The 13,372-nt window shown below is 40.1% G+C and overlaps 1 protein-coding gene across 1 annotated transcript; it reads left to right on the top strand.

Moving 5' to 3' along the window:
- Nucleotides 1–539: 539 nt before the first annotated feature.
- Nucleotides 540–3,008, top strand: LOC129821564 (cathepsin G-like). The gene is made up of 5 exons (XM_055879225.1): nucleotides 540–616; nucleotides 747–891; nucleotides 1,113–1,373; nucleotides 1,598–1,779; nucleotides 3,005–3,008. Exons 1-5 carry the CDS (start codon nucleotides 540–542, stop codon nucleotides 3,006–3,008), a joined length of 669 nt encoding a protein of 222 aa, XP_055735200.1.
- Nucleotides 3,009–13,372: the final 10,364 nt, after the last annotated feature.

Genomic DNA, 13,372 nt, shown 5'->3' with positions numbered 1-13,372 from the left:
CACAGAACACAACTGTGTAGAGTTTACACAAATATTAGCGTTTTAGCTGCAGGACTTTGTGAGAAATCAGTTCACTACACAGCCTAATGTGCATATTGAGCATACAGATTGGACTGTACAGTCTAAACTAGAGATTGTGCTCCCATGAAACGGGTATCAGCCTACTCAGTGACACTCACAGAACTATGTACAGTTTACACACATATTAGTATCTTCGCTCCTATTGTGCCCCTCCGCACACTTCACTTCCCTTCCTTTCATTGAAAGGGGCTCTGTTGTTTCATCGCCCCCAAATGAAAGGCCCTATACATATTGACCGACTACGGTTTGGACCCTATCATGCAGAATAGGTGGTTAGAGGTCATTGGTCCCCAGTGCAGTGGTGGTGAGTATAGTATTTATAATGTTCTTGTTCCTGTTGAGGTCAGGGACATGAATGATATGAGTGACACTCTAAAGAGACATATGGATGTTGCACTTTGTTTTTAAAAGGTGCTTTTTGGTATGAATCCTCTGAGGCCACTTACAACCAACTTATAATGTGTGATATTTCCACTCCATCTCACCTGCTCATCCGGGAGGACTTTGTCCTGACTTCAGCACACTGCTTAAAGAAGTGAGTCTTTCTTTGTCGTAGACAACAAATTAATCCAGATGCAGTTTGTTTTGTTGCATCTTGTTGCGTCTCTTGAGGAGTTCTTCTATTTCATTCTATGTCTTGTGAACTTTTTTTTATTTTCTGTTAGTGCTTATCCTTTAACGGTGGTGCTTGGAGCCCACGACTTAAAGAAGTGTAAGAAGAGTTGTCAGGAGATTCAGGTGTCACATTACCATCGGCATCCCTTACATGAGAATATAACGCAGATTAATTATGACATCATGCTACTGAAGGTAATCTTCAAGACACCCCTAATGTCTCCTTTCTACAGTATATAGTACTTATTTTGTAGAAACTTTAAATGATTGCAGGGCCTTATAAGAAATGCATTCAATTGATACTGATTATCTTCACTGACATGAACGTTTATACAGTTTATTCAAGGTTTATTCTGAATTATACAAATAGAATATAATAACTTTCTCATTATATTTTATTTGTTTCCCTCTTATAGTTAAAGACCACAGCTCGTCTAACTGAGAACGTGACGGTCATTGGACTCCCAAAGGAGGATGAACATATCCCAGCATCCCCCAAGTGCTCCGTATCTGGTTGGGGCAAGACTAACTCGAACAACAACCAGGGTTCGGACGTTTTGATGGAAGTGGCGGTGACGGTGGAGGATAACTCTGAATGCAAGAGCGTGTGGCAGAAAAACTTTGACAAAAAACAAATGATGTTCACTCGTACTACCGGAGGGAAAGGATTTTGTCAGGTAACTAAATTGAATTTGGATCAAATGATTATAGCAATACTAGAACCAACATGCTGTAGAGGACAACCAGTACAGGTTTTAGTTGATCAGATAAGCAGTGTTTATTTATGTGTAACATTACTGTACTGGAACACTAAAACAGTCTTTGAAGTGTTCACTTGTTCTCCTTTCACAATCACACTTCTGTATGTCTGTTCTCTAATTCCTGTTGTTCTGTGTTCCAGGGAGATTCAGGGGGACCTCTTATTTGTAACAACAAGGCACAGGGTATCGTTGCTTTTAATTATGCTGAGAGATGTGATGATTCCCAATATCCTCATGTGTACATGAAAATCCCTTTCTTTATGCCCTGGATTAAAGAGGTGTTGCACGGATATGGTTACATCATGTCTTTAACCTCTCTAGGGTACGTGAGACGGTAGCGTCCCACCTCTTCAACAGCCTGTGAAACTGCAGGGCGCCAAATTCAAAACAACAGAAGTCCCATAATTAAAAATCCTCAAACTTACATGTATTTTACACCATTTTAAAGATACACTTGTTGTAAATCCAGCCACAGTATCCGATTTCAAAAAGGCTTTACGACGAAAGCAAACCAAACGATTATGTTAGGTGATTGCCTATTCCCAGATTAACACAGCCATTTTTCCAGCCAAAGACAGGAGTTTACTCTGGGCATGCTTTTCATCCGGACGTGCAAATACTGCCCCCTACCCCAAAGAAGTTAAACAAGCAGGAATAAAGGAGTAGGAAGTACATTGATTATAGTGTACTAACATTACCATATTTATTCAATTTTATAAATAAATTCCTACACAATGATCCTGTATGTATTTGAACCACAATTTCCCAAATGATACCAATAATAATGCCTTACACTTCCTGGTCAAATGGGTTCGCCCACAGCACTAATACAAACTATTCGGATGAAAATACATTTTAAATATATATTTTGTTATGTTGTGTGTGTGTGTGTGTGTGTGTGTGTGCCTTTTCCCAGGGAGATTCAGGGGACTTCTTATTTCCAATAACAAGAATGTGCTGTTACTTTTACTAATTCAACAAAATGTGATGGGAAAGGACTTGTATTGTTTCTACAGGAATAGCTGGGTATATTTTCAACTGTTTTCTACACTACACACAGTACTACTATAATTATATTAATTGAAATGCTAATTCTTTGCACATGAACGCTCACTCATTCGGGAACAGCTGCAATCAATATATATACATTTACGCCCAGAATGTCGTCGTGATCTCTGTTGGAATCGTCAGTCCTTCTGTTGGAGAGTCAGTTTATCATTGTCTCTCTCTCTTTGCATCCCTGAAGATCAGTCTTTCGTGGTTAGAATGGATACTTCAGAGTACCATTCAGAAATTTTCTCATAGAATAGATGTTTCGGCTGTTGTCGGTCAACGCATCCCAGGTTGACATAATTTCTAGCTGCAGACTAGTAATTATTATCTAAGATTTGCTCTTATTCTGTAGGGATCGATAGTCTCAGAGTTGAACCATTTCCAGCCGTGTAGCCAATGCTCCACGTGGTATGGTTAGGAATCCAATAGCTATTCGCAATCACAGCTCACGCTGTGGGTTTGCTTAGTCTAAACTCAAACCTTTGACCCCTCAGCTGACTGAGGTACGCGTGGTCTGCAGACGATTTTCTCAGGAGGGGGTTTTATTCGTAACAATAGAAAAGGCAGGTCTTTGACACCAGATCATGTCTGTGCTCACGGGGGCGGGCCACTGACTTAGTTAAACTTTAAAAGGTAATACAAATCTCTTTCATTAAAGGTTTAACATCACCTTACATCATTTCACAAATAGTTTCATCTTTACTCATTCATTTCATTCATTACAACAAGAAGATGCAAACCCCATAATTGAGAAATGTACATATTCAGAAATATAATTATGTGTGTTTCCTGTCCTCTCTGAGGTCACCAAATGAAACACACTCGTCATACCCGTCCCTTAAGTATCCACGGACCATTCCCACAAGTGGACATTTTGTATCAAATCCCCATTTTGAGGATTTAGAATTTCGCCATGTGAAATTCTTTGTTCTCTCTATGTTTCTCTTTCTGCATGTCCAGAGAGAGAGAGAGAGAGAGAGAGAGAGGCCACAATCTATACCCAGAAAGGGCCACGTCATGACAATAGATAGGACCTTTTTTGAATCTAGATAAATCGGTATCTGATGATGGTTGCTATTGAAATCAGCTGTGAGGGGGATATCCTGGGTGTCGATGGTTTAATTAGAGACCAGCTGGTGATAATCTAGCGGCCATCAGTGGTTGCAATTGACCCATTATGTTTAATATATAGTGAGTGACAGTACCGTGAAAATGAAGTGTTCTCATTTAAACCTGTATATCAATTTGTTTTATTGTTAGGCCAATATCTGATAGTACAAATTAAATAAGAAGTAATAATCATAAATATCCATAAAATGAAATAATAACATGACTACACAGATACAGGATCATATGTAAAACACATATGGTGAAAATAATGATTAGATTAATATGAAGAAACAACAAGAACAACCTAAGGAAAGGAGAGGTTGATCCATCATTAACACGGAGGACAAACCTCATCCAAATCCTCAGCCCTTTCACACAATCTCCTCTATTACATAGAGTAGGCTACACAACTCATACTCAACTCATTCCATCAATTAAACTCTGCTCCTCCACCGCACTTACTTAACTCAACCACCAGAGGGCAACACAACCACGTTGCATTTCTATACAACCATACTTGTGGGAGGGGGTATAGTGGGTACGTGCACCACACACATAGTAGTTATATAGGATGAACCATGACTAGAATACAATATACACATATGAAGTGGACAGCAGTAGTTATATAGGATGAACCATGACTAGAATACAGTATATACATATGAAGTGGATATATATATATGGCTAATCTTGAGTGTTTGAAGTGTACATGACAGCACAGTATAGTCCTTGAAGGCTATATGTCTTCTATCAGAGTGGTGGCTAGTGACAGAGCCACCATAACACTGATTATTAGGAACATGGGGAGACATTTATCTGCTTCTAAATGGCATCCTTTTCCCCTATACAGGGATTCATTATATACTGGCCGTGGCAATGTTCCGGAACAATACGGTTATAATGGAGCTGATAGTGACAACAAACCCCACATTCCATGTGACAACATTTCAATGTTCCGGAACAATACGGTTATAATGGAGCTGATAGTGACAACAAACCTCACATTCCATGTGACAACATTTCAATGTTCCGGAACAATACGGTTATAATGGAGCTGATAGTGACAACAAACCCCACATTCCATGTGACAACATTTCAATGTTCCGGAACAATACGGTTATAATGGAGCTGATAGTGACAACAAACCTCACATTCCATGTGACAACATTTCAATGTTCCGGAACAATACGGTTATAATGGAGCTGATAGTGACAACAAACCCCACATTCCATGTGACAACATTTCAATGTTCCGGAACAATACGGTTATAATGGAGCTGATAGTGACAACAAACCCCACATTCCATGTGACAACATTCCAATGTTCCGGAACAATACGGTTATAATGGAGCTGATAGTGACAACAAACCCCACATTCCATGTGACAACATTTCAATGTTCCGGAACAATACGGTTATAATGGAGCTGATAGTGACAACAAACCCCACATTCCATGTGACAACATTCTTATCAAAACATCATGATATATAAATAATGTTACCTAAAACAAATCTAATTAAAAAAAGTGTTATTTTTGCAAAATGACAGTTAAATTTGCATATTCTGTAAAACTAAAATATAAAATGTTTCCTTAAAGTACAGCTTTTTTTCCAAAGTACAATCCACATGGGTACTAAAAAGCTGATTTACCATCATTTGATTGTAGTACCATTTGGATTTAAGAATTTTTAAATCTAACGGCCTGTAGCTCAGACCTGAAGCAAGGATATGCATAATATTGATGCCATTTGAAAGGAAACATTTTTGAAGTTTGTGGAAATGAAATTAATGTAATAGAATATAACACCTCAAACAAAAAAACATGTTTTCAAATTATAATTATTTTCATCATCTTTGAAATGCAAGAGAAAGGCCATAAAATTATATGAGTCTAGGCGCAATTTAGATTTGCGCCACCAGATGGCAGCGGTATGTGTGCAAATTTTCAAGTACGTAAGTATAGAGAACATACAAAAATTATATGGTAATAAAAAAATATTGTTTACAGACTACAAGGAACGTCATACATGCCCTTTCCCACCTGGAAAAAAGGAACACTTACGTGAGAATGCTATTAATCGACTACAGCTCAGCGTTCAACACCATAGTACCCTCAAAGCTCATCACTAAGCTAAGGATCCTGGGACTAAACACCTCCCTCTGCAACTGGATGCTGGACTTCCTGACGGGCCGCCCCCAGGTGGTGAGGGTAGGTAGCAACACATCTGCCACGCTGATCCTCAACACTGGAGCTCCCCATGAGTGCGTGCTCAGTCTCCTCCTGTATTCCCTGTTCATCCACGACTGCATGGCCAGGCACGACTCCAACACCATCATTAAGTTTGCAGACGACACAACAGTGGTAGGCCTGATCACCGACAACGACGAGACAGCCTATAGGGAGGTCAGAGACCTGGCCGTGTGGTGCCAGAATAACAACCTATCCCTCAATGTAACCAAGACTACCGAGATGATTGTGGACTAGAGGAAAAGGAGGACCGAGCAAGCCCCCATTCTCATCGACAGGGCAACAGTGGAGCAGGTGGAGAGCTTCAAGTTCCTTGGTGTCCACATCACCAACAAACTAGAATGGTCCAAACACACCAAGACAGTGGTGAAGAGGGAACGACAAAGCCTATTCTCCCTCATGAAACTAAAAAGATTTGGCATGGGTCCTGAGATACTCAAAAGGTTCTACAGCCTAACATTGGCTGCCAGCAGCATACCACCCTGCATACCACTGCTGGCTTGCTTCTGTAGCTAAGCAGGGTTGGTCCTGGTCAGTCCCTGGATGGGAGACCAGATGCTGTTGGAAGTGGTGTTGAAGGGCCAGTAGGAAGCACTCTTTCCTCTGGTCTAAAAAAATATCCCTCTGCCCCAGGACAGTAATTGGGGACACTGCCCTGTGTAGGGTGCAGTCTATTGGATGGGACATTAAATGGATGTCTTGACTCTCTGAGGTCATTGAAGATCCCATGGCACTTATTGTAAGAGTAGGGGTGTTAGCCCTGGTGTCCTGGCTAAATTCCCAATCCGGCCATCAAACCATCACGGGCACCTAATAATCCCCAGCTTACAATTGGCTCCTTCATCTCCTCTCCCCTGTAACTATTCCCCAGGTCATTGCTGTAAATGAGAATGTGTTCTCAGTCAACTTACCTGGTAAATTAATGGATAAATAAATAAATATCAAGAGCATCCTGACTGGTTGCATCACTGCCTGGTACGGCAATTGCTCGGCCTCCGACCACAAGGCACTGCCGAGGGAAGTGTGTACGGCCCAGTACATCACTGGGGCTAAGCTTCCTGCCATCCAGGACCTCTACACCAGGCGGTGTCAGAGGAAGGCCCTAAAAATTGTCAAAGACCCCAGTCATAGACTGTTCTTTCTACTTCCGCATGGCAAGTTGTACCGGAGTGCCAAGTCCAGGACAAAAAGGCTTCTCAACAGTTTTTACCCCCAAGCCAGAAGACTCCTGAACAGGTAATCAAATGGCTACCCGGACAATTTGCATTGTGTGTCCCCCCAACCCCTCTTTTTAAGCTGCTGCTACTCTCTGTTTATCATATATGCATAGTCACTTTAACTATACATTCATGTACATATGTACATACTACCTCAAATTGCCCGACCAACCAGTGCTCCCGCTAATTGGCTAGCCGGGAAATCTGCTATGTGTCCCTCCACCCACCACCCGCCAACCCCTCTTTTATGCTGCTGCTGCTCTCTGTTCATTATATATGCATAGTCACTTTAACCATATCTATACATACAGTTGATGTCGGAAGTTTACATACACTTAGGTTGGAGTGATTAAAACTAATTTTTCAACCACTCCAACAATTTCTTGTTAACAAACTATAGTTTTGGCAAGTCGGTTAGGACATCTACTTTGTGCATGACACAAGTCATTTTTCCAACAATTGTTTACAGACGGATTATTTCACTTATAATTCATTGTATCACAATTCCAGCTGGTCAGAAGTTTACATACACTAAGTTGACTGTGCCTTTAAACAGCTTTGAAAATTCCAGAAAATAATGTCATGGCTTTAGAAGCTTCTGATAGGCTAATTGACATCATGTGAGTCAATTGGAGGTGTCCCTGTGGATGTATTTCAAGGCCTACCTTCACACTCAGTGCCTCTTTGCTTGACATCATGGGAAAATCAAAAGAGATCAGCCAAGACATCAGAAAACAAATGGTAGACCTCCACAAGTCTGGTTCGTCCTTGGGGGCAATTTCCAAATGCCTGAAGGTACCACGTTCATCTGTACAAACAATACTACCCAAGTATAAACACCATGGGACCACGCAGCCGTCATACCGCTCGGGAGGAGACGCGTTCTGTCTCCTAGAGATGAGCGTACTTTGGTGTGAAAAGTGCAATTCCAGAACAACAGCAATGGACCTTCTGAAGATGCTGGAGGAAACAGGTACCAAAGTATCTATATCCACAGTTAAACGAGTCCTATATCGACATAACCTGAAAGGCCGCTCAGCAAGGAAGAAGCCACTGCTCCAAAACCGCCATAAAAACAGCCAGACTACGTTTTGCAACTGCACATGGGGACAAAGATTGTACTTTTTGGAGAAATATCCTCTGGTCTGATTAAACAAAAATAGAACTGCTTGGCCATAATGACCATTGTTATGTTTGGAGAGAAAAGGGGGGGGCTTACAAGCTGAAGAACACCATCCCAACCGTGAAGCACGGGGGTGGCAGCATCATGTTGTGGGGGTGCTTTGCTGCAGAAGGGACTGGTGCACTTCACAAAATAGATGACACCATGAGACAGGAAAATTATGTGGATATATTGAAGCAACATCTCAAGACATCAGTCAGGAAGTTTAAGCTTGGTCGCAAATGGGTCTTCCAAATGGACAATGACCCCATGCATACTTCCAAAGTTGTGGCAAAATGGCTTAAAAAACATAGCTGATATGGCTGACTTGCTTAAACAAATGAGGTTTCTATTGACAATTGAGATGTACAAACTATGGCATAAGGGAAAGATGAGGGGATAAAGAGGCAATCCATAATTTCGATTAAGACATCAATGAGCGAGCTAAGACTGACATAGTCAATATAACTACTTGTTCAGCACTTTGAAATGTACAGCGACAGAATTCAGAACATGGGCCGTTCTTACACTTTTCTCCCTGTACACCAAGTCAGAACCCGAAGGATAAATAAAGGTGGCATAGAAGCAGACAATGAAAGCTCTTACAATATTCGATGATGACATTTCTCTAAAACAGGCTATAGGTTAAATGTGCACCACCAAGTCAGAATAGTAGGGTGAGTTATGAGGGGGAAAGGGACCAAATTTTAGGATGAAGCACATGGGCTACTAACAGCATACTACACAACATACACTTAGTATTACTTTCTTAGCAACAGTATACATATATCCCTGGCATAATGCATCATTTATGCAGCAGCATACAATACATTTTTGGACTCAGTTGTCCTGTGCTCACTTCAACAGGAAGGTGGCGCGGCAGTCCTTCTTGTGGGCAAATTTTTTTCATGAAGCTTTGTCAACGAAGTCCAGCATTCCCTGGATTTATGGTGCTTTCAAGACAGGTTTTCTAGAAAGTAGCCCAAGTTCCCGACTTCGAATTCCGAGTTGGAAGACTGTTCAAAATTTATTTTCCCAGTCGGAGCACAATTTTACCAGTTGTCTTGAACTTAATGAGATTCTGAGATTTCTGAGATTTCCCAGTTCCGAGTTTCCAGTGGTTTGAACACAGCAGAAGTCATGCTGCCTTTTCTGGCCCATGGTGTTGCGTGTCAATGTTTATCCTTTTAAGCTTGGAAAAGGGACCCTTAAACCCTGACATGGGGCGGCAGGTAGCCTAGTGGTTAGAGTGTTGGGCCAGTAACTGAAAGGTTGGTGGATTGAATCCCTGAGCTGGCGAGGAAAAATCTGTCGTTCTGCCCCTGAACAAGGAAATTTAACCCACTGTTCCTAGGCTGTCATTGTAAATAAGAATTTGTTCATAACTGACTTGCTAGTTAAATAAAGGTTACAATTAAAAAAATGAAATGGACCACACACCATCTACACCAAATAGCAGGAAGGGGAAGCAAAATAGGGATGGAAAATTATTTGCCAGTAGATTGTCTGGTTGATGACTGGTTGTCTAGCTTGCTAGCTAAGGTTTTGAAAGTACTGATGTTTAAAAGATCATTCCAACCAAAGCGACGGTAGATATAACTTGTTTTGACGTCATTCTATCTGTAGGCAATGACCTTGAGCTTTCTTGGATGGGCACGTCTAATGAAAACAATAATTGTAACAGAGCCGACAGTGAGATGTGACAGTTCGTTTCACGTTTCACTCCTGCCGTGTCTACAGATATCCCCCAATCCTACAAAGAATTACTCTTGAAAAATTAGCAGACAGCTGATAAATAGTCGCTTATAGATATGCCAGTCAGTCAGGTGACTAGCTGGTGGCAGAGACTTCTATTGCAGTAACGTTGAAGGGCTCTGGCTAGTATTACTTAGCCAGCTAGAAGGATGAATTAAGAAGCTAACATTAAACGGAGCCTACCTCAACAGGAGCAAAAAATATGACACTAAGTTCTCATAATAACGTTTTTTTAACAGAGTGTAGGCTACTGAGACAGTCATGTGGCACTCAGATGTGAGGCTGAGGCATGCTGCAATGCATGCAGGAGGAAGCAGAGGAGACGGAAAGAGAAAGTAAGCAAGCAGAGAGAGTGGTTAGTACCGTGGATCCCAGACTTGGGGTAGGTGGCCATGTATGGTCCCCTGAGAAGATATGTACTAATCTTATCAAACTTCTTAAAAATAAGATATGTTTCAATATGAACATCTCCACAGGACCTATCTTCCCTATAGGCCGACATTAAAATACAATCACTGTATGTTTCGATATGAACATCTCCACAGGACCTATCTTCCCTATAGGCCGACATTAAAATACAATCACTGTATGTTTCGATATGAACATCTCCACAGGACCTATCATCCCTATAGGCCGACATTAAAATACAATCACTGTATGTTTCGATATGAACATCTCCACAGGACCTATCTTCCCTATAGGCCGACATTAAAATACAATCACTGTATGTTTCGATATGAACATCTCCACAGGACCTATCTTCCCTATAGGCCGACATTAAAATACAATCACTGTATGTTTCGATATGAACATCTCCACAGGACCGATCTTCCCTATAGGCCGACATTAAAAAATACTATCAACATGCAAACAATACAGTTCTAGCAAAATGCTTGACGCACTGAATGAAAAAAGTATTGTCAGATATTATTCATCCTAATCAGACAGGTTTTTACATGGACGATACATTGGAGATAATATAAGACAAGTACTGGAAACAATAGAATAATATGAAATATCGGGGACACCAGGCCTGGTTTTCATAGCTGATTCTGAAAAGGCTTTTGATAAAGTACGACTGGAGTTTATATATAAATGCCTAGAATATTTCAATTTTGGGGAATCTCTTATAAAATGGGTTAAAGTTATGTATAGAAACCCTAGGTGTAAAATAGTAAATAATGGCTACATATCAGAAAGTTTTAAACTATCTAGAGGAGTAAAACAAGGTTGTCCACTATTGGCATATCTATTTATTATTGCCATCGAAATGTTAGCTGTTAAAATTAGATCAAACATATAAAGGGATTAGAAATCCGTGGCATAAAAACTAAGTTGTCGTTGTACGCTGATGATTCATGTTTTCTTTTAAAACCACATTTAGAATCTCTCCACGGCCTCATAGAGGATCTAGATACTTTTGCTATCCTCTCTGGATTAAAGTGTACTATATTACGTATTGGATCACAAAAAAATGCTAATTTTACATTACCATGTAGTTTACCAATTAAATGGTCTGACGGAGATGTGGACATACTCGGTATACAAATCCCAAAAGAAAGAAACAGAAAGTTAGCAAAAATAGATAAGATCTTGCAACCATGGAAAGGAAAATACCTGTCTATTTGTGGAAAAATCACCCTGATTAACTCTTTAGTCATATCACAGTTTACCTATTTGCTTATGGTTTTGCCTACACCTCGTGACCTGCTTCTTAAATTATATGAACAAAAAATATTCAATTTTATTTGGAACGGCAAGCCAGACAAAATTAAAAGGGCCTATTTATATAACAAATATGAATTCGGAGGGCAGAAATTATTAAATATTAAAGCATTAGACCTCTCACAAAAGGCATCAGTCATACAAAAGTTATACTTAAATCCAAGCTAGTTCTCTAGTAAATTGGTAAGAATGTCTCATCCTATGTTCAAGAAGGGCCTTTTTCCCTTTATTCAGATTACACCTTGTCACGCCAAGACCTTAGAGATACTTCTTATGTCTCTATTTTGGTTGGTCAGGGCGTGAGTTTGGGTGGGCATTCTATGTCTGGTGTTCTATGTTGTCCTTGTTTTGTATTTCTATGTGTTTGGCTTGGTATGGTTCACAATCAGAGGCAGCTGTCAATCGTTGTCTCTGATTGAGAACCATACTTAGGTAGCCTGTTCCCACCTGTGATTGTTGGTAGTTGTTTCCTGTTTTGTGTTTGTTTCACCATTCAGGACTGTTTTGATTTTCGTTGTTATTTCACTTTGTTATTGTTGTATTTTCGTGTTCTGTTCTATTAAATTAACATGGACACTTACCACGCTGCGTTTTGGTCCGATCTTTCATATTCCTCATCATCCGATGAAGACGAAGATCGTTACACACCTGCTCACTTTCGGTTGTTTGAAAAGGAAATCATCTCCAAAACATAGTTCTTTTTAACTTCTTGTCAATAGGGGGGCGCTGTTTTCACTTTGGAAAAAATCGTGCCCAAATTAAACGGCCTCATACTCTATTCTAGATCATACAATATGCATTTTATTATTACTATTGAATAGAAATTACTGTGAAGTTTCTAAAACTGTTTGAATTATATCTGTGAGTAAAACAGAACTCATTTTGCAGAAAACTTCCATACAGGAAGTGAAAAATCTGAAAACGAGGCTCTGTTTCAGGGCCTGCCTATTCAACTGGCTTTTATTTATCGATATGTATGCACTTCATACGCCTTCCACTAGATGTCAACAGGCAGTGGAATGGGGTGTCTAGCTTGATCTGACGTCGAATAAGAGCTTTTGGAGTGCCAGGTCCGATATTTTCTTTGTCTTTGAAGGCGCGCGGGGGAGCTCGACATTGTCTTCTGAAAAGCGTTCGGTATACACGGCGAATATCTCCGGCTCTGATTTTATTCGATACATATGAGAATAACATCATAAAGTAGGTTTTTTCAACCAAGTTTTATCAGTTTATTCAACGTTTATTGGGACTTTTGGAGTTTTCTGTTCTTTGCGCCAAGAGAGGATGGGAATGTTAGCAACCTTGGCTAGCATTGTGGCGCGAATTCGACAGAAGAAATGGACATTCTAAAACCAAACAACGATTTATTCTGGACCAAGGACTCCTTGTACAACATTCTGATGGAAGCTCAGCAAAAGTAAGAAAACATTTATGATGTTATTTTGTTTTTCTGTGGAATATGTAGAATCCAACAGGGCGGAGAATATTTGAGCGCTGTCTCACAATAATGCATTTTGTATGTTGTAGTAAAGTTATTTTAAAAAATCTAACACAGCGGTTGCATTAAGAACCAGTGTATCTTTCATTTGCCATACAACAAGTATTTTTATGTAAAGTTTATGATGAGTTCTTTGGTCAGATTAGGT

This window comes from Salvelinus fontinalis, chromosome 23 (assembly GCF_029448725.1).
Source record: "Salvelinus fontinalis isolate EN_2023a chromosome 23, ASM2944872v1, whole genome shotgun sequence".
NCBI classification, from domain to species: domain Eukaryota; kingdom Metazoa; phylum Chordata; class Actinopteri; order Salmoniformes; family Salmonidae; genus Salvelinus; species Salvelinus fontinalis.
This window is presented reverse-complemented; position numbering and strand designations above follow the sequence as displayed.

What these genes read in the sequence shown, in the direction of transcription:
- LOC129821564 (XM_055879225.1), top strand. Translation starts at nt 540, where the DNA reads ATGTGTGATATTTCCACTCCATCTCACCTGCTCATCCGGGAGGACTTT. An exon ending in TCAGCACACTGCTTAAAGAA is followed by an intron (nt 617 to 746) that starts GTGAGTCTTTCT and finishes ATTTTCTGTTAG; the next exon opens with TGCTTATCCTTTAACGGTGG. An exon ending in GAGGGAAAGGATTTTGTCAG is followed by an intron (nt 1,374 to 1,597) that starts GTAACTAAATTG and finishes TCTGTGTTCCAG; the next exon opens with GGAGATTCAGGGGGACCTCT.